The 19,683-nt window shown below is 37.2% G+C and overlaps 1 protein-coding gene across 1 annotated transcript in view; it reads left to right on the top strand.

Moving 5' to 3' along the window:
• Positions 1-11,407, top strand: part of LOC127648990 (zinc finger protein 721-like) — a 75,779-nt gene extending 64,372 nt beyond the window's left edge. Inside the window, exons 7-8 of the mRNA XM_052133864.1 lie at positions 6,897-7,010; positions 9,308-11,407. Of these exons, the coding sequence (XP_051989824.1) occupies positions 6,897-7,010; positions 9,308-10,167 (974 nt within the window). The 3' untranslated portion in view covers positions 10,168-11,407. The remainder of the gene's footprint in view (positions 1-6,896; positions 7,011-9,307) is intronic.
• Positions 11,408-19,683: the final 8,276 nt, after the last annotated feature.

The raw sequence follows: 19,683 nt of genomic DNA on the forward strand, positions 1-19,683 counted from the left end.
GATGCTCGGTAGCCACTAGCTATCCAGCTAATAGGGCTGCAAATAACGATTGTATTGATAATCAATTAATCTAACGATTATTAAAATGACTTATGCGATTTATTGCAATGATTAATCATTTGTTTTTTACCGATTATTCAGCTTGTTCCCTGGCTTCAAAGGTTGTATTAAACGTGCTTGCTAACAATAAAGAGGAAAAAATACTCTTTTAAAAGCACCTCTAAATGACATTCAATGTTTTAAAGGTAAAAATACTTTTTATTAAGTTTAATTCAGTTAAAAAAATCACTTTAGAAAATCCTGTTATTATCAAGTGTTTTTGTCTGGTTTTCCATTTAAAATTAAATTTACTTGAGAAGCAACATATAAGATATTTAGACTTAAATACGTGTATTTTGTATATAAGTGTATATTTGTTTTCACTTGGTTATACTTCTGCGAGTGCAGTAAAGTCAAAATATACTTATATTCAATATCTATTCTCTAAAGGCAAGTATAAATATCATAAATGTTGCTTCTCAGATGAATGCATCTTTTTTCTAAATAATTTTAGATATTTAAAAATATTGTATTTTTAATATTATTTTCAACATTCTCCGATAATGTTTTTTTCTGCAGTATAGTTGCAAAAGAAAATGTATGTTGTTTTAAAGGAGTTTTAGATATTTATATTGCAAAACAAGCCTAATAAAAAGCTTATTTTGTTGCAGTGTATAATGGGGCGAAGACTACCCTCTCTCACCTTTCTGTTCACTTCAAACCATCTTTAACACAAAAAACAAACTCTCTCTTATTAATAAAGCTGCGTATCGCCCATTTTCTTCACGATAAGAATTACACCGTGACATGTATTATGATTCAATAAGTCATGAGCCATCACGTTATAATCTAGCTGCAGCATGCGTGCGCTCAAGGGACGAACGTCCCTGCGACAGTATTTCATCAGCCGGGTGCAGTTTCAATCTCTCCCATTAGATTGGGACATTCGTGCAACTCCTAGTAGAGGCACTGACTGCACAGAGAAATGCTAGTTTCGGAGTTTGTAGTAAATTACTTAGCCTGCTTCCATATTAGTTTATCTTTAATAAAGCTATAACACATTAAAACTGCATTTAAAATGTAACGCCAAGTTGTTTCCTTTAAAGAGCTTTGACAACACTTATTCCAGAAACGAGAGAGCTTCAGTATTTAGTTTAGTATTTTTACATTATAATTCCCTCATACTTTGCAACCTGAAGCTGTTTGGAAAGTTTAGAGTGCATCTAGACTGTGATCTGTGTAATTCTTCCAAACTCATCAGTTTAATTAACATTTTTGTGATGTTGTCAATAATGTCGACTAATTGTTTCAGCCCTAACAGCTTATTTAACATTGTGTAACGAACAAGACATCACTGACATTGCAGTACAACAGATATTGACTGAACACAACTCCAATATCACCTTGTACGGTTTATTTGCAGTTTATGTACTATTTAGTTAAAAGTTTTTTCATTATCCATGAAAATATTTTTTTCATTATTTGACAGTTTTTTCATACACTGTCAAAGGCAAGAGACTGATGTTTATTGGCAATCCAGCTTTGTCCATTACCGCCACCTACTGAGCTGGAGTGTGGAGCATCACAGTCTTTAAGTGGAGTCAAACGTCAGCTGAAGATGATTAAATTGGTGAAATTGCATCCAAAAAGAGGTCACGCACCTTATGTAGGATTAAATTCATTAGTGAACATTAAACATTAGTGAACATTAAAGTTAGCTTACCCTCTGGAGTTTACTTGTAAACAAACAAGTTATGTTTAATTCATTCTTGAGGTCTAACAAACATGTGGATGCAGTTCTGCCCCCATTAATGGTATGAAATGTATATTGTGATTAAAAATTGATATCAAACAATATGAAACCAATATCGTGATAATTTCTTTGGCCATATTGCCCAGCCCTAGAAGCAAGACAGTTGGTGCATTAGTAGGATTGGATCTAGTGCACATGAAAGAGATGCATCTTCAGATGTTTATTGAAAGTAGCTAGAGAATCAGCTGCTCAGGTGGAGTTTGGAAAGTATATCCACCAACGTGTATCAGTGGAAGTCAAGTCTGAAAAAGTGATTTTGTGCCTCTGTGAGATCATGCGAGTGTCCACTCACTCCTTGATGCGCAATAATATAAACATTTTCTTCTTACATAAAGTTTAAAACCCATGTTATGTGAGCTGTTATTTTTATCATAGTTTTTACGGACGTTTTGGGGATAACGATGTTACACTGTCACAGCATTATACTAACATGCATGTTTACGTTTTGTGGCAGTACTTTTGAAACATTGACTATTTTGATGTTTATGGATTTGCCTCATTCACTTCTATTGTAAATGCATCACTGGAACCCAGATTTTTGTCAAAAAATAAAATTTGACAATTTAATTATCGATTAGTTGGATATTTGCGGTAAGCGCGGAGAAGCCCCATCAGTGATATCACAGCCAAGTTAAAAATGTGTTGCATGATGAAACTCATTTGAAAAGCACCTTCTGTGAATTTGGCACCCCGTATAATTAAATAATTACCAAATCTTTACCTTTCGTTTGTGCTGATTTGTCCTGCAAAAATTAATGTTTGTGCGGTTTGAGATATTAGACATAATCTTTTGGACTGTGTGATGTCCCTTTCTACATCCCATGCGGTCCAAATTGCCCCAAACCGGTGTCGCACGTTTGTGCTATTAAAAGAAACACAATATCATATTCCTTTCTTTGTATTTAATAATATAGATTTTAGGATTCCTGAAATCACGCAGGCTAAACCCCATGCCTATCACTCCTACCTGTCTTCATCGTGTGTGCGCGCTTCTTGTTTCTGCCGTGGTTTGTATCATTTAAGCATTCTTTTTTTGGGCAAAGATTTAATCTTTCACCTCATCAAACTCAAAAACATCTCTCTGTCAGGAAATATCAGATTTGGTGTGATATTTAACCCTGGATGCAAACTTCTCACCTTTCAGCTAAAGTCACCTTTTCTAAAACTAATTTTCCCAAATTGCTTGGTAAATTTCCTAGTGTTCTTATTAAAATCACTTGAAATGGTTACTTTAAACTTAATAACTTTAAACTCCGTTATCCTCAATTTATCTACAGCAATAGCAAAATATAGCAAAAGACAAAACCTGTTGATTTTAAGACTTATGGTCAAACACTTGGGATTATTTCTGTGCCAAATTATAGCTGTCTTAACAAACCTTATTATTTTATTTATTTATTATTTTAGAAAAGTAGACATCTGTTCAGCATATGAAATCATTCAATACTGTTTAAAAAGAATCCCAGGATGCACCTGAAGTTGATTGAGAGAATGAACTGTGTGCAGAGCTGGAATAGACAAAAGGCTATACTGAAGAAGTTCAAATAGATTAGATCTGATTTGTTTTGGTCACTGCATAACTTCCATGTTTTTGCTTTACTTCTTAATTTTGATGACTTTATACTTTAAAAAATTGCAGTAACAAATAATAAAGACTTGTCAAGTGTGATAAAACTTTAGAGTTCTAGTCTTACACTGAGGGGCTGTTCAAATTGAGTGAATTTGTGTCGTCCACGCTCTTCTGGCGCTGCATCTAATTTTAGCACCGCAACAACACAATCCAGCATGTGAATGGCATCTAACATGTTTTCAAACATTGTAATTAAATTTCAATCAAATATTTAGAATATTAGCTAACATATAGTACTATGCAATTACACAAACACCTTCAACGCAAGTCATGCCAGCTTCTAGCAAAATTAAAACGAATAAAAGAAAATTCAGAGCTGAATACTGTGACTGTTTACTTGTGGAAAAAAAATCGGAATTAGTCTATAAACATTATGTATAGCTTTGGCCAGCATTTACCTGCTATATCTGCATAGTTACCATAAACTTTGCAACTTTAGACTGAGTCTAAAGTCAGAGTAGGGCGGGTTTTTTTCAAAGTCTCCTACACCGCGAGTCTGACAACTGGACACACTGCCGAATGAACTGCATGCCAGAAAGCAAGCCTGAGGTAAGATAGCTTACAATGTTAACGGTCCTGTCAGATACAGTGATGTTGCCAATTTCTTTATTTAACCCACTGTTATTAACCAATAATGTTAGCTAAGCTAATTGTTCATTTATAGAGATGAGTGGCAGCAACCTGGATGTAATGTAGGCTAATGTCAACAACAGGATAAAACATGTCTGTATCTATCTCTTGTTGCACGTTATCTATACAACATGTAAGCTAATGCAAGCAGGAGCAAGCTCCTATCTGCTAGCTTTTAAAGAAATGAGCCTGACTGCCGTTTTACATGTTGAATATGATGCTGATAAATTAATAATGCACTTTATACATTTTAAACGATCATGGCCAGAAAGATACAGATTTTAATGTAATAATTGTATTGTACTGTACCATATTGGTCCGAATAGAAGATCAAATTTTTTCTCCCCATAATATGCCTGAAAAAGCACTCATCACAGCCACATGCTCACGGAGCAGAAAGGCACTCCAGATACTGTTTTGAGCGTCCCGGAGCAGAAATGCTCCCTCACGAGGACTGTTTTACACCTGCGGATACGGTTTTGTGCAGTCGTATTACGTACACTCGCCTGATTTTTATGTGCTCTGTTATGGTACTAGGCAAATGCCATAAAGTATATTTACCCGTAATGTGTAACATTCAATAGCCATTCAGACCGTCAAGAACACCCTCCAATCCAGGGTGAAGACGGCAGTTGAGTTCTTCAGATGAAATTATGTCAAAAATGGGGAGGCGTTCAGCAGGAGCCACTAACAAACGCCAACAGCAGCAGAGTCTGCTTGAAAAGAGGCTCAACTGTGGCTGAAAAGGATCAGGTAGTGCTCAGGATCTCAAAAAACTGGCAGCTGAAGAGGAGAAGAGGGCAAGGCTGAGACATGCTGCTAAACAGAGAAGATGGGCCCTTGAGAGTCTGGTCAAACGAAAACTAAAAATAGACCCCTCATACACTGTTTTGTGGAATGACATGCCTTCACACATTAAAATGGCCCCCATATTTTATGTTTTATGTGTTATTATATTTTCTATTTATTCTTTGTGCAGCACTTTGGTAACCTTGTTGTGCTATATGTGCTATATAAAGTTGATTGGATTGGATTTTTTTTTGCTGGTGTATCCTTCTCACCTTTTTTTTTTTATGCCTGTCTGTTGATGTGAATTAAACTACAAACTAAAACCTCAGTAAACAAAGTTTTTAATACACATTTGAGTGATTTTGAGAACAAAAAGAGTTTGGTTTACCCAAATTTTTAAATAAAATAAGTCATTGTGAGAATTCATAATAACATTAAATGTTTCAGGTAAGTGTTCTCAGGCTTTGGACACCTCTATTGGAATTTTTACACATTTGTCATGAGCAAAAGCTTCCAGCTCATTGACATTCTTTGATTTCTGTGCTGCCACTGCTTCCTTATCCCAACAGATTTTCAATGGGATTTAATGATGGACTGAAACAGCCATTCAAGGACATTCCACGACCCATCCCTGAACCAGATTTTAGACACCTTGGATGTAGCCTTTGGTGATATTGTCTTGCTGAAAATCCAGTTATCACGAGCTTCAATTTACACACAGAAGGCATCTTATTTTTGCCAAAATGATACCTCAAAGGATCCATGGCATCAGTCACATAGTCAGGATAGCCATTTCCTGCAGATGCAAAACACCCCCATAACAGGATTGACCCAACTCCATTCTTAACTGTGGGAATCATGTCATTCTTGACACCTTGCCTTTCTTACTCCACACATACTGCTGACCCATGTGTCTAAAACTCCTATTCAGTTTAGTGTCCTACGTCCATAAAACCTTCTTCCAGGACTCCACAGGGCTTTCCAAATTCCTTCTTGAATATTTAAGTGAACATTTCCTTTGAAGGTTTCTATCTTCCACACCCTAGAATGTTGCTGTTCTAATATTTAAAAAAATTATGAATACTGCCGTCAACTTTGTCTATTTGAAATTGAAGTGCTTTGGAAATTTACTTTTAGCCATGACCTTTTTTTTTTTTTTAAAAGTTAACTGTTAACTTAAATGTTAACTTGTGCCATTGCAGAGAGATAAATTACATTTTGTTTTAAAACAATTACTTTTGTAGCCTTACATATTTAAGAAACCGCTACATAATATATTATGAATTTTTTTTAAATAGCCTGCTATTTAGAAATATTTGGTTATACAGTCACTCAACATATATTGGTACATTTAATTGTTTTACGTTATTGCCTTTGTCTTTTATTGTTACCGGATGGCCCAGGCATAGAGACTACAAGAGTGCAAATTGAATAAAGATGATACACTAGAATAAGATGCAATGCAGCAGCCAAAGACATTTGTCAGTCCTCCTACCCCTGGTGGATGGAACGCCCCTCCGCATTTTGGCGGCGGTCGCCATTGCAGCGTCTCCACTGCTCCCCTTACGGATGGTGGCCATTTCTCCATGTCCAGGAGGTCGGCAGCAACTCCTCCGGGGGATGGCTGTGGCTGCTCCTTTGGGTGGATGGTTATGGCGAGGACTCCATGACAGCAAATCCCTCCCCTTCCCGGGATTCAGCACCAATGTAACAATGGTTAATGATGGGAGAGGTGTCGGGAACCGGCTGAACCATCAAAATAATATTTAATGAAACAAAAAGACACACAACACAAACGTGCACAATGCAGCTGCATGGGGCTCTCTCCCAAACTGCCTCGTTCTGCCGCATTTATCCCTCTCCTTGGCTGATTTGGGGGCCAGGTGTGCGTTGTCACGGCCCGGGCCTTCCACCCTCCTCGTCACACTTATATTTATATATATATATATAAATAATTTTGCACCATATAATTTTCCCATCCCCTTTGATCCTTAGAATTGGATCTGCTTGGCGTGCTACTAAAGATGGAGTTTGTTAAAGAGGAGACTGAGGACATCAGTGTTACAGAACCATTCAGACTGCAAAATGAAGATACCGAGGAACAAAGAGGTTGGTGCCCATTTTTGATTTTTATTTAATGATTGCTGAAGAACATTAAAGGAATGCACTGAGCCAAAACAATATGACCACCTAATGTGTGTTTGTCCTCCACATGCCACCAAAACAGCGCCAACCCACCATGGCATGGACTCTACAAGACCTCTTAAACTGGGGTTGTGTTTTTTTTTAAACATTGACAGATAATTCCGACATGTATGTGCATTTTCAAATTTTCAACTCGGATGTTAATTTCCTTTTTAAAGCCGCACATAACCGGCATAGTATAAAAATCTTGTTTTAGAACAGCATTTGATTGACAGGTAGAACTTGCGCTTGGGGATACAAAAATCTATCATTTAAGCCTATCCACTGTCATGTATGTGCCGTTATATAGATGCAACGCCTCTGAGTGTAGTAGGCTTTAATGGATGAAAATGGACCATGATGGCATTTTTTTAAATTCAGCCCCTCAAAATGATGGATAAAGATTTTCTTCTACCACAACCTCTGCTCTAAAGGTGGCATGTGTTATCTGGCACCAAGACATTATCAGCAGATCCTTTTAAGTCCTTAAGTTGTGAGGTGGAGCCGCCATGGATCGGACTTGTTGGTCCAGCACATCCCACAGATACTCAACGGATTGAGATCTGGGGAATTTGGAGGCAAGGGCAACACCTAGAACGCTTAATCACGTTCCTTAAACCATTCCTAAACAATGTATGCAAAGAGCCAACTACCATTGCCATGAATGAGTGTACCTGGTCTACAATGATGTTTAGGTAGATTGCACGTGTCAAATTGATGTCCACATGAATGGTCGGACGCATCATACTCCCTCCACTGGCTTGTCATCTTCCCACAGCGCATCCTGGTGCTATCACTTCCCCAGGTAAACGGCGGACACGAACATGGTCGTCTACGTTATGTAAAGGAAAATGCAACTCATCGGACCAGATAACCTTCCACTGCTCCAAGGTCCAGTTCCCATGCTCATTGTAGGTGCTTTTGACAGGAGTCAGTATAGGCACTCTGACCATCAGTTGCATAATATGACGTTTGCCTGTATTGATCCAAAATCAGCCTTCAAATTTGAACAAGTGTTAAAATGCCATGCAGTTCAGTTTTGTATTGTTATGGTTAATGTTTAAACCTTGTTTTCTCACAACTGTCACCTGTAATAAATTACATCCCCATTGAAATATGATGTGTAATAAAAGTAGTTTAAATAGGCTATATATATTATGTAAATCATATATTATTCAGGGATTGTATCTTAAATAAGGGGCAATAAAGAAATATTAATACAACAGGCTGCAAGTGCGCCATTAGATCAGTTTCATGCTGAGGAGCATGTTCTTTCTCTGAATTTTAACTAGTGTAAATGTCAACTTCATACATTGAAAGGATTTAAGTCTGTCATGCAAAACACGAGTTAATTGATGACATTTAATATCAGTCAAAAAGTTTTATTGTTACTCCTGGTTGGAGGCTTCCATATACATTTAATTTATAGGGTTTCATTTTAAGTTAATGGTGCAATGCTTATTTAATAGTGAGTAAATTGTGACTTGGTGCACATTTATGCCACAACTAGGCTAAGTAGTAACTTGTGTATTGCTGGTGCAACTGACTCCCGCTCTTTAGTAGATGCTTCATAAATGGAATTGGGTGTGTGAAATTAGGAAGAAATCCAAATTGTGCAGTGTTGGGGTATTCCTGGACCAGAATTCAGATATACTGCTAAAGACAACATTACTGGCATCTAGCAGGTGAGGAGACATTTTTCATGTGCAGACATAAAGCAGTGGAAGTGGACGCTGCTTAGAAGTTACCAACTAGGGCACAATTCATCACAGCAAAGAATGCAAAAGAAGTGCTGCACAGGGTGTGAAATCTCGGTGCTCTTTGGTTGCTTGGGATAATTAAGCTCAAAAATAAAAAAATATTCCAAGGCACTCGAATTGTGTAGAAAAAAGTTAAGAAGCCTTTATTAAATCATGGCTTTTAGCAGTAAAATTGGTGACAGATACACCTACGCGTTGCGGCTAAAGCCTTCGTCAGGGTGTGTGTCTAGGGCACAATTCATTTTCAATTGGGGGTGGATGAAACTTTATTGCCTGTTTCAAGATAAGCCACTTGATATGAGAATGACAGAGTTAACCTTGAGTATACAAATAATCATGTATAAATAAATATAATTCTAACTTATAAAACTTGATATCTGTTGCTGTCTTCTATTGTTGTGGTTCATTTGAGCTTTTCTGTTTAATTCCTCTTGTGTTAACTAATTTATGTTTTGATTTTAGAACTGATGAATCTGAAAGAGGAAAGTGAAGCACTGAATGAAGTGGAGGAGAAACATCAGGATCAGAAACCTGATGATTTCATGACTGGAAAAATATCTTATATTTGCTCACAGACTGAAAAGAAACACTCTGGAAAAGAAACTCAGAGAGCAAAAACAGAAGGTTCTTTCACCTGCCCTCAATGTGGAAGGAGTTTCACACGTAAAGGATCCCTTAGAAAGCACATAAGTATTCACACAGGAGAGAAACCTTTCAAATGTCAGCAGTGTGAAAAGAGTTTCTTAGTAAAAGGAACCCTTGAAAGGCACATTAGAATTCACACTGGAGAGAAACCTTACACATGTCATCAGTGTGGAAAGAGCTTCACACATAAAGGAAGTCTTAATATCCACATGAGAATTCACACTGGGGAGAAGCCTTACTTATGTCATCAGTGTGGAAAGTCTTTCACACACCACAAAAGTTATAAGGAGCACATGAGAGTTCACACTGGAGAGACTCCATACACATGCCTTCAGTGTGGAAAAAGTTTAATAGACAAAAATGCCCTTAATTATCACATGAGAATTCACACAGGGGAAAGACCTTTCATATGCCCTCAGTGTGGGAAGAGTTTTATCAACAAATATTCCCTTATGGATCACTTGAGAATTCACACTGGAGAGAAGCCGTTTACCTGCCATCAGTGTGGGAAGAGTTTCACACATAAAGGAAGTATGCAAGCCCATTTAAAAACTCACACTGTAGAGAAGCCTTTCACATGCCTTCAGTGTGGGAAGAGTTTTAGAAAAAAACCAACGCTACAAGATCAAACAAAGTGTTATTCAAAACAGAAATTACAGCAGTGTTCTAAAGACTAAAAGAGTGAAATGGTGCTAACTCTTATAGGATGGATGAAATGAGGACAAAAGTATGTTTTGGTCATACCAATATGCCTATTTTGAGAGGCATTATAAGGATGAGAATGGTCCTTCCTATACAAATGAATACGAGAAATCGTAACTCTAAATATGGCAACTGTTAAGAACACATTGAAAAGAGTCAAAAAGTAATTCCCTGTCAGTGTACTTGAGAATGTGCATTCGCATTAGCTGGACCAGCCTGAATATTTTTGTTTTTGAGGTAAAGAAGCCAAGTTTCGAATACCATTGTTGCAAATTTAATTTCTGATTTGAAATATGTTGTTAACTTTAAATCTGGGCCTGTGTTCACAAGGCGTTCTTCTGAAGAGTTCCTAGCTAAAAGTCTTTGCAGAAAACTTAATTCACAAAATTGTTAAGAGCAAGTTTTACTAACTTGGAAATCTTAAGGTAAGAGAAGGGCAAATTTGACCTCGTTGTATTGGATAACGTCATGTTTGTCCTCTGGGTAGCCCAGCGATGGTCATGAATGCCACCGTTTATGGTGTGCGAACATCCAAAGGAAAACGTGCTATTAATTGATGGATGTGTGGTCTAGATAGGGCATTTATATTATAAAATATTATTCTGCTGACAGATAACACAGAAATTCCCAATTCTTCAGATTTGTCAAAACCTTTTTATCTTGTGAAATTAGTTTGTTTCGGTTCATGGGAGGGAATTAAGTTTAAAATAATAAAACAACCATTGCAATTCAGGTGATCTTCCAATGTCATAAAAATATCCTAATACACACCAGAGCTAGTTTTTACACCAGTACAAATTTCTAGTAGGTTTAATGTATTGCAGGTAAATGTATACTTCGTACTTCACCTGTGCAGTTAAACCAGACAAAAGAGAAGGTATCAGTAGTAAAATCACTCAGCATAATTGTTGAGATTTAGGCCTATATGATTCCTAATGTTTTCATATTGTTGGTTTTCTATGCACACACCAGAATATGTTTTTATAAACGTATGTGATTTTCTGCAGTACTGTTTGTTTGACATTTCCTGACCAAGTGATCATGGCTATTGACCAAATGCTTTAGGCTGGTGTAATGAATGATCCATTAGCCATTTAAATTAACTTATGTACAATTATGACATTACGGAAAAAAAAATGCAGATAAATCTATTTTAAATGGTATTTTTCTCTTCAATATCTGTCATAAATTAAGTAATATTATATTTAGTTAAATATCACCACTGTTTGGTTAACAATTATTACATTTAAGGGTGTTTTTTTTTTTTAGCATGCTGTCTGTACAGTAATGCAGTTCGCTGTAGCCTACAATAAGCCATATTTTCAGTTATTTTCCTTTCCCGGTGCTCTTGCGCTTACACCTTGTAACTGATTATTTCTTTGTCGTGCGCTTTGTTTTCTTTACCTTTTACCACTCTCCCTCTTTACTGCTGGTGGATCATTCTAGAGTTTTATCGTTATTATATTTTGTTATCAGAGGGTTGGTGACAATGTCACAATTTTTTTTTGCGGCTGTTTTAAGATAATGAATCCTCTTATTAACGGTGGAACTGCCAATCTAAACAAACCTTTGATTCCGCTCCATTCATAACATCCCCTCTGGTGTAACCAAGCAGGCCTCCCCTGGCCTGATTTTGGAAGTAAGTTACATAGTCCTGTGGATCCATTTTGTAGGGGATTTAATACACCTTTTTAAAGATCTGAATGTTTCACTGGTCTGAAGTGAAATTTGACTCACTATTCCGTAAGAAAAAGGGATTGCACTGTTTCGGTCGTCCTTCACCTTGATACTAATATCTCTTATAGATTGCTTATTAAAAGACACGTAGTGTACTTTGTTGAGTACAACACTAATGTTTTCATGATCTTCACTGGTTACACACTCACAGAGCACTTCATTAGGTACACTATACTAATACTGAGTAGGGCCTCCCTTTGCTCCTAAAACAGCCTCATTTATTCATGGCATGGTTTCCACAAGATGGTTGAAACATTCTGTTGAGATTCTGGTCCATGTTTACATGATTGCGTCACTTTTTCTGCACAATTTCTGCAGATTTGTCAGCTGCACATTCAAGCTGTCGATCTCCTGTTCTACCACATCCCAAAAGTGGTCTATTGGATTCAGATCTGGTGACTGGGAAGTCCACTGATGAACAGCAAACTCATTGTCATGTTCATAAAACCAGTTTGAGACAACTTTTGCTTTGTGACATTATGCATAATCATGCTTGCAGTAGCCATTAGAAGATGGGTCAGTTGTGAACATGAAGGGATGCACAGGGTCAGCAACAACTCAAAAATGCTGTGCATTTAAGCGATGATTGATTTGTACACCTTGGGCCTGTAAATACCAAGAAAGCATTCCCCACACCATTATGACACCAACCTGGACTGTTGACACAAGGCAGGTTGGGTGCATTGATTCATGATGTTGGTGCTAAATTCTGACCCTATCACCTGTGTGCCTCAGCAGAAATTGTGATTAATCAGACCAGACCAATTTTGTAGTCTTCAACCGTACAGTTTTGGTTAGCCTGTGCCCACTGCAGCCTCGGATTTCTGTTCTTAGCTGACAGAAGTGAACTCGATATGGTCTTCTGCTGTTGTAGCCCATCATCCACAAGGTTCAACGTGTTGGGAATTCTGAGATGCTATTCTGATCACTACATTTGCCCAGTGTGTTTAGCGGAGTTACCGTAACCTTTCTGTCATCTTGAGCCTATCTGGCCATTCTCTATTGAATTCTCTCATCAACAAGGCAGTTTACGATGGTAGAACGCCCATTCACTGGGTGGTTTTTGTTTTTGACACCGTTCTGAGGAAATTATAGACTGTTGTGTGTGGAAGTCTCAGGGTATCAGCAGTTTCAAATATTCAAACCAGCCCGTCTGGCACCAATAATCATGTCATGGTCAAAATCACTGAGATCACTGACTGAAGCTATGCAGCTACGGCTGCAATGACACCGGCGCTGGTGTATGCAGTGGTTGACGCTTGTGGTAGCCCAGTTCTGTGTAGAATTTATCCAACCAGTTAGCAGTCATACCACACTCCGCATCTGATGACGAGTTTCTTTGACTGGAGATCTTTGTGGAGGATAAACATTGTCTTGAGAAATTTTGGTTGAATGAGATTAGGGTGTGCAATTGTTTTAAGTTGTTATAGTGGATAGGAGATGCATACTGTCCTCTGCAACTGCGCACATGCTTCTCAGGGGGAAACTCTTTATTTTCAAGCAATTGTATGTCTCGCACTACTTAAACATTTGATGAATCTTTGTGAAGATCTCATTCATAACAGGTAGGTCTTTCCACTGAAATAAAAACTTCATTTGAAGCCTTTTGTTTTGTTCCGTCTCTGAGATCGGTGAGGCTTGACTTGCTCTCACAGCAGAATATGTAGAAGTAATCCTCTAGTTTCTTTTTGGTTTGGTGGCCGATCACATTATATCTCAGGTAAGGCATTGTCATACCATTCCACTCGCAGATAAACGTCTCATCTCCATGAGCGTTCAAATCTTTCCAAACTTGAAGAATACCCACCAGTCTTTTCCATGAAAAACAAGCCTCTTTGTCCCAGACATAACCCGCAACCTTGTTGTACAGTTTCACTTAACAATTTTTTCAAAATCGTACATACAATTGCAATACAAATTAAATGTATACATGATACTGTCAACAATTGTGGAGAAATTTGCTCACTTGGACCTCACACTTTCTTTGATGAAGCAAAGCTTATCTTATACAATTTTGATAGCCATGGTCACCAGTGTTCAGAATATTTTCATATATTTCAGTACCTCTCCAATGGTGAAACAATTATCCATCAAAAACATCTATTAATGTCAAACCAACGGTCAACCACATCCTAAGGGTCAAACAACTATTGCTCAAACATCTGATAACCACATCCTAGCGGTCATCCAAATATCAGTAAGCTGCATCTGATCAACACCCTAACTGACAGACCTGTCCACTCATTAATCATCCTTATCAATCTATTTTTGACATTTGCTAGATTATATATTATATTATTTACCACTCTGAAGTAGTATTTTTTTTATTTAATGTGGGTTAAGTGCACTGAGCTTTGGCATAGCTCATGGGAATAACATGGGAATGTCTTGAACACTTCTCGGTGCTGCATGCATGCACATTCCAGTAGGCAATGCCACAAGTGTGGGTATTGGGACAGACATTTTGTGTTTGTGCTAATACCCTAAGCACGTGCAAATTAGGGACTTTTGCCATGAAGAGCCATTGCACAAAGCTTTTAGAGATTCTATGTGATTTATGTCTCTGCTGAAAACCAATGTAATAAAGTTGATGCCATGTGTCTAAAGCATAGAACGTGAATAAACTAGTTTTATTCAACTCTGTTTTGTTTAGCTCATAACAATTAAAAAAATATAAACTGCATACACAATACTCAAGGTAAAATGTATTTACATTTCTCAACTGAAATTATGCATGTTATAATAAAGATGTGTAATAAACTAGATGCATGTATATTTCCTACATGTTTTAATTATTATTCATGAAACCTGCATTTCACCCCCTCATTCAAGTGCTGTGTTCACACATACCCAAAAGCAGCTCACTTATCAGTTCTCAGTATTTCAGACATGCCCAAAAGAGGCAATTCTTGGTTCAGTATACTGGTGACTTGAGAACTGCTGGGACTGGATCATCATCATATGTTCATAAAATGGTAATACAACCAAGTCATATTGTTATACTTTGTTGTTCAGCAAAATACATCAGAATTGAGGATTCCAGAGACCTTTGTAGTAAGCGGGTTTATTCAACTATGTATTTTTTTGTAAAATTATTTGTTTTGAGACATTCAGTGTTATTTATGTTGTACGCGATTATGGCAAAAACACTACTTGCAGCCTTTTTTTTTACATTTTTTTATAACATCCTAGCTTTCAAGCTTTCAAATTACAGTATCTCAATGTTACCATCTAAGTTGTGGCTTGACAAATTGCTGAAATTGCTATAAACGTACAAGTTGTAGCAAGTTGTTTTATGTATGTTTGAATCACTCTTATAATTTTTTAAATGGTGAAGGTATTAGAAAGCTGGTAGTTTCTCTTTTTATTTTAGTATTTATAAGTCAAAATGTGTTTCTTGGTCAAAATTACTCTATGATGGAGCAGGTATCTTAAGTTATACATCAAACAGTGATGTTAAAAAAATCTATAAGCCAAAAATGTAAATATGCTGGGTGTCCAAATCTTTGGTAGTGCTTGAAAAAACAATTACAGTGTTATTGTTTTCATGCCCAACATTCTCAGGTAGAGGTAAGCTGGTTGAAGTATTTGAAAACTTTTCTTGAATTGTCAACTTAAAAACATATTAAAAACAAATTTTACAACCTGAATGTCTTATTTTCAAGACTGGAAAATAAAGAACGAGCTTTCAAAATTTTGCTGGAATTAAATTTATTTTGGCAATTGTATGTAATGTAGAAAAGCATTTTCTCACAATTCACAATATGGGATTGTCGCACACTAGTAATTTACTAATATACAGTGTTGCCACAGTTACTTTAAAGCAGTAACTTAGTTACTTTACTGATTACTTGATTTGAAAAGTAACTAAGTTAGATTACAAGTTACTTTATTAGTTACATTCAGCAGCTGCCGACAACATCCCTGCCACCTCAACATAAAAATGACAAACTGTTTTGCCAACACTCACTTTATTGGAAGTGCATTTTTAACAGTAACGTCAACAATGTAGCTCGGCATTGACAGTAGTACATATCTTGTTTATTTGAGTCAACCGTGTATAAGGGCAGCATTTCCTCTACAACATACTGCCCGACCAACTTCTTCAACTCTCCCCCACTTACTGGTTTTGCACCAAGTCCAACTTTTGGTGAGGGACCTCCTGCTCTCTGCATCGCACCACCTGGTGGGACTTGCTCTGTAAGTTTGACTGTGCAGTGCTACGACTCCAAATGTTTCTTCAAATTTGACGTAGTATTTTTGTAACTAGATAGCACTTTGTCGCCACCAGCACAGTGTACAACGAACCTTAATATTTCCATCTTTAGCTGACACAAACTCAAAATAGTGACTGTATTTCCAGCTAGAAAACGCGCATCTCTCTCCTCCCTCCATTGTTGTTTCTGTTTGTGTTGCTGCGTGGTACACATGAACTGTCCTCATGCTTAAAACGTGACTCGTCGCATACGTGACTTCACTCCCCGAGACGCAAGAAGAAAGCAAAAATATATATTTTTACTAAGGAAAATGACAAAAATAGTAACACAAAGTGACTTGGATAAGTAACTAATCTGATTACTGGTTTGGAAATAGTAACGCATTAGATTACTCGTTACTGGAAAAAGTGGTCAGATTAGAGTATGTATAATATATATCATTGATCCATAGATCTTAGTGGACTGCAAAGCAGCTATACATGCCGATAGCGCACATTCAGTCATGACTCAACATTTCTAAGGTTATACTTTTCTTTCCTTTTTTTCAATGCATGTGTAAAATTTCTCTTTAAATGTCATAGACTGAAAGCATCTAACTGATGGATTGGACAGCCATTAATGCTGAAGCAATTATCATCAACTTAAAATCCCAAATTAACCACACAACATTCTGAAATATTCTATTCTGATAGGTAAACCTTGCCATTCTGTAATCAAATATTTCTGAAATATGACCACACACATCTAGGCTCAAATGGATATTTGACCAGTCATCTGGGTAGTGCGGACAATCAGAAACACCAATATGTTGGTCAGAACTCAGTATCTCTGGAGCCTCCACAGTCACTTCTTGCATAATAATGTCATTTAAACTCAAATATTTCATGTTTATATGTTAATTTAGTAAGTAGCCATGTAGTTAGGGGGATAAATTACTGGGCAGACAAGTTTTCGCAAAATAAACCCCTATATATTACTATATTCCAATGTGAATTCCTGATCACACTGTTAGAGTTTGTTTTATGCTAATGACAGACTGTACTTTATCCCTTCCATAAGTTAAATGGTTAAGAGGGGGACGATCATAACAGAATGTCTTTATATATATATATATATATATATTGACAGAGGATCCCTCTGTCAAGCCTTCAGACACAGGAACAGTTTTTTCCCTCAGGCTATCCATCTCATAAACAGTTAAATTGCCCCATTGAGCAATAAATATGTGCAATACACAGTTAAGTCTATTTATATTATCCAACATATCCACTTATGCCATTACATACATTGCACTGTACATAATATACTGTATTTTTGTTCTTTATATAACAGATTTGTAATAGATTTGCACTACGCATGTGTATGTGGGTATGTATGAAGGTGAGTGTATGTACGTGTATGTATAATTATTTATTTGTATTATTCTTTTTTTGGGGGGTTTAATTATCTATGTCTTGCTGCTGTTTTTGTATTGTTGTACACTGGAAGCTCCTGTCACCAAGACAAATTCCTTGTATGTGTAAGCATACTTGGCAATAAAGCTGATTCTGATATATCATCAAGAATGCAAGTGTGGAATCAGGAACATAGTTCAATTGTGGATCAATACCAAAGTAGTATGTTACATTACTTTGAAAATATGAATGTTTGTGTAACATTGTAAAACATTGTTAACTTGCTTTTTTCACTGCTTTTTAGACAATCATGTCAGGTCAAATTTCTGACTTTTCTGATGACTATATTGTTAAAAGGTCAATTTGTACTTTAACAGTAATAAAATATATATATATATATATATATATACAAATTTGCAGTGATAATGGAACCCAATTTGTGAATCAAGCCCTACGTCACAACGGTCAGTATTTGGGAATTGATATGCAACACACTGCACCTACCACCCTAAGAGTAGAGGAGCAGTGGAAAGAGAAAATGGTACATTAAAAAAAAAATTGGCCAGGGGTCACGTGACTCCATGTGAGGAGCAGATGTGTAAATAGCGAGCTCTGCCCACCTTGCTAGTTTTTAAATATTTTTATGACAGAAACTGGTGAGATTCGACATATCCTGCTACGTATCTGTTCTTTGAAGTCAACATGGCAAAGAAGTCTAAATCTTCAGGCTCTGGAGACATTAAAAGACAATTATGTGCTCAAGGTGAAACCTCTGACGGGCCTGTGGACCAGGGACTGAGTTTGGACGGTGCGGCAGGAGAAATCCAGTGACAACTGTCTTACATGTCTGTAATGCACATGAAAGTTGTTGCTTATCAGGTGTTTGCTAATCCGCTGGTGACCAAGATTGATGTGGAACAAATTTTTGAAAAACTAGAGGATTCGCAGAATTGGAGTAGGCGGAGTCCCACAGAGTCCCGCTTGCAGATCCGCTGAGGTTGACAGGCCCCAATCAATTCTGGATATATTTCTGTGATCATTCAATAAACGTGTTGCGTGAGTCGAAGAGTAAAGGAAGGCTTTCCTGGAAAAAACACAAAATTTTCTTGTTCCCAGACTTTGCGAATTTGACAAGAGAGAAACGCGATCGATTCAAGGAATGCAAGAATCTCTTTCATCAACGGAAGATCGCTTTTGATCTGATGCATAGATACTAAGGATGGCTGCAAAGTATTTACATGCCCACAGCAAGCACTGGCCTACATAAAAACATTGGAGTGAGTAAGCCATTTGGTGATTTGCATGTTGCTGTGGACCTGTCTCACTGAACATACACTCGTCTGTTTGAGGAAGCTGGGCGCCTTTTCCTTTTCTCTTTGTGCTGGTTCCGCCTAAGGGTTCGAGTTTGATTGTGTAATATAATTTTTTCGGGACAGTGTTGTGGATTAACTGCTCGTTTTGGCCGCTTATCCCTGGCTGGAGTTGGTTGAAATATTTCTTGCAGGGCATTGGAGTGAGTTTGACTGCTCGATGAACTGAACGGCCCGTTTTCTTTTTCCGAAGGTGTGGATGAGCACACCTTCGAGAGAGTTAAGTGCATGAATCTACATGTTTTTTTGTGTTTATTCCACTTACAGTTTGGTTTAAAGACTATTTTTTTGGTGTGTAATTCTGTCTCAGAAATTTGTACACAAGCACTGGACTTGAGCAATCAGACAGTAAATTTGTCGTGGGGACTCTCTATTGGGAAGAGACTTTAATCTTTTGATTGACTCAGTCCTTGATCATAGTGAAGCAAATGTGTGTAAGCCCCTAGAGCAACAGTGACACTTCACAGGATGTGTAAAAAATCTTGGACTTCCAGATATTTGGAGACATTTGAACCCATCTGGTAGGGACTATAACAAATTTTCATCAGTCCATAAGATTTATTCTAGAATAGATTTGTATTTATCTGAGTCATCATTTCATCTGTTGTTGATTGCTCAATTGTAGATATTTTTGTCTCAGATCATCCCCTGGTGAGTTTAAAGGTGTTTCCACACATCGAGAATTAATAGGCGCAAGAGTGAGATATTAAGGGATCATAGTTATTCTATGTGTGGAGTGAAAGTCAAACAACCAGTGAAATACCTTGAAATCA

This window comes from Xyrauchen texanus, chromosome 9, assembly GCF_025860055.1.
Source record: "Xyrauchen texanus isolate HMW12.3.18 chromosome 9, RBS_HiC_50CHRs, whole genome shotgun sequence".
NCBI classification, from domain to species: Eukaryota; Metazoa; Chordata; class Actinopteri; order Cypriniformes; family Catostomidae; genus Xyrauchen; species Xyrauchen texanus.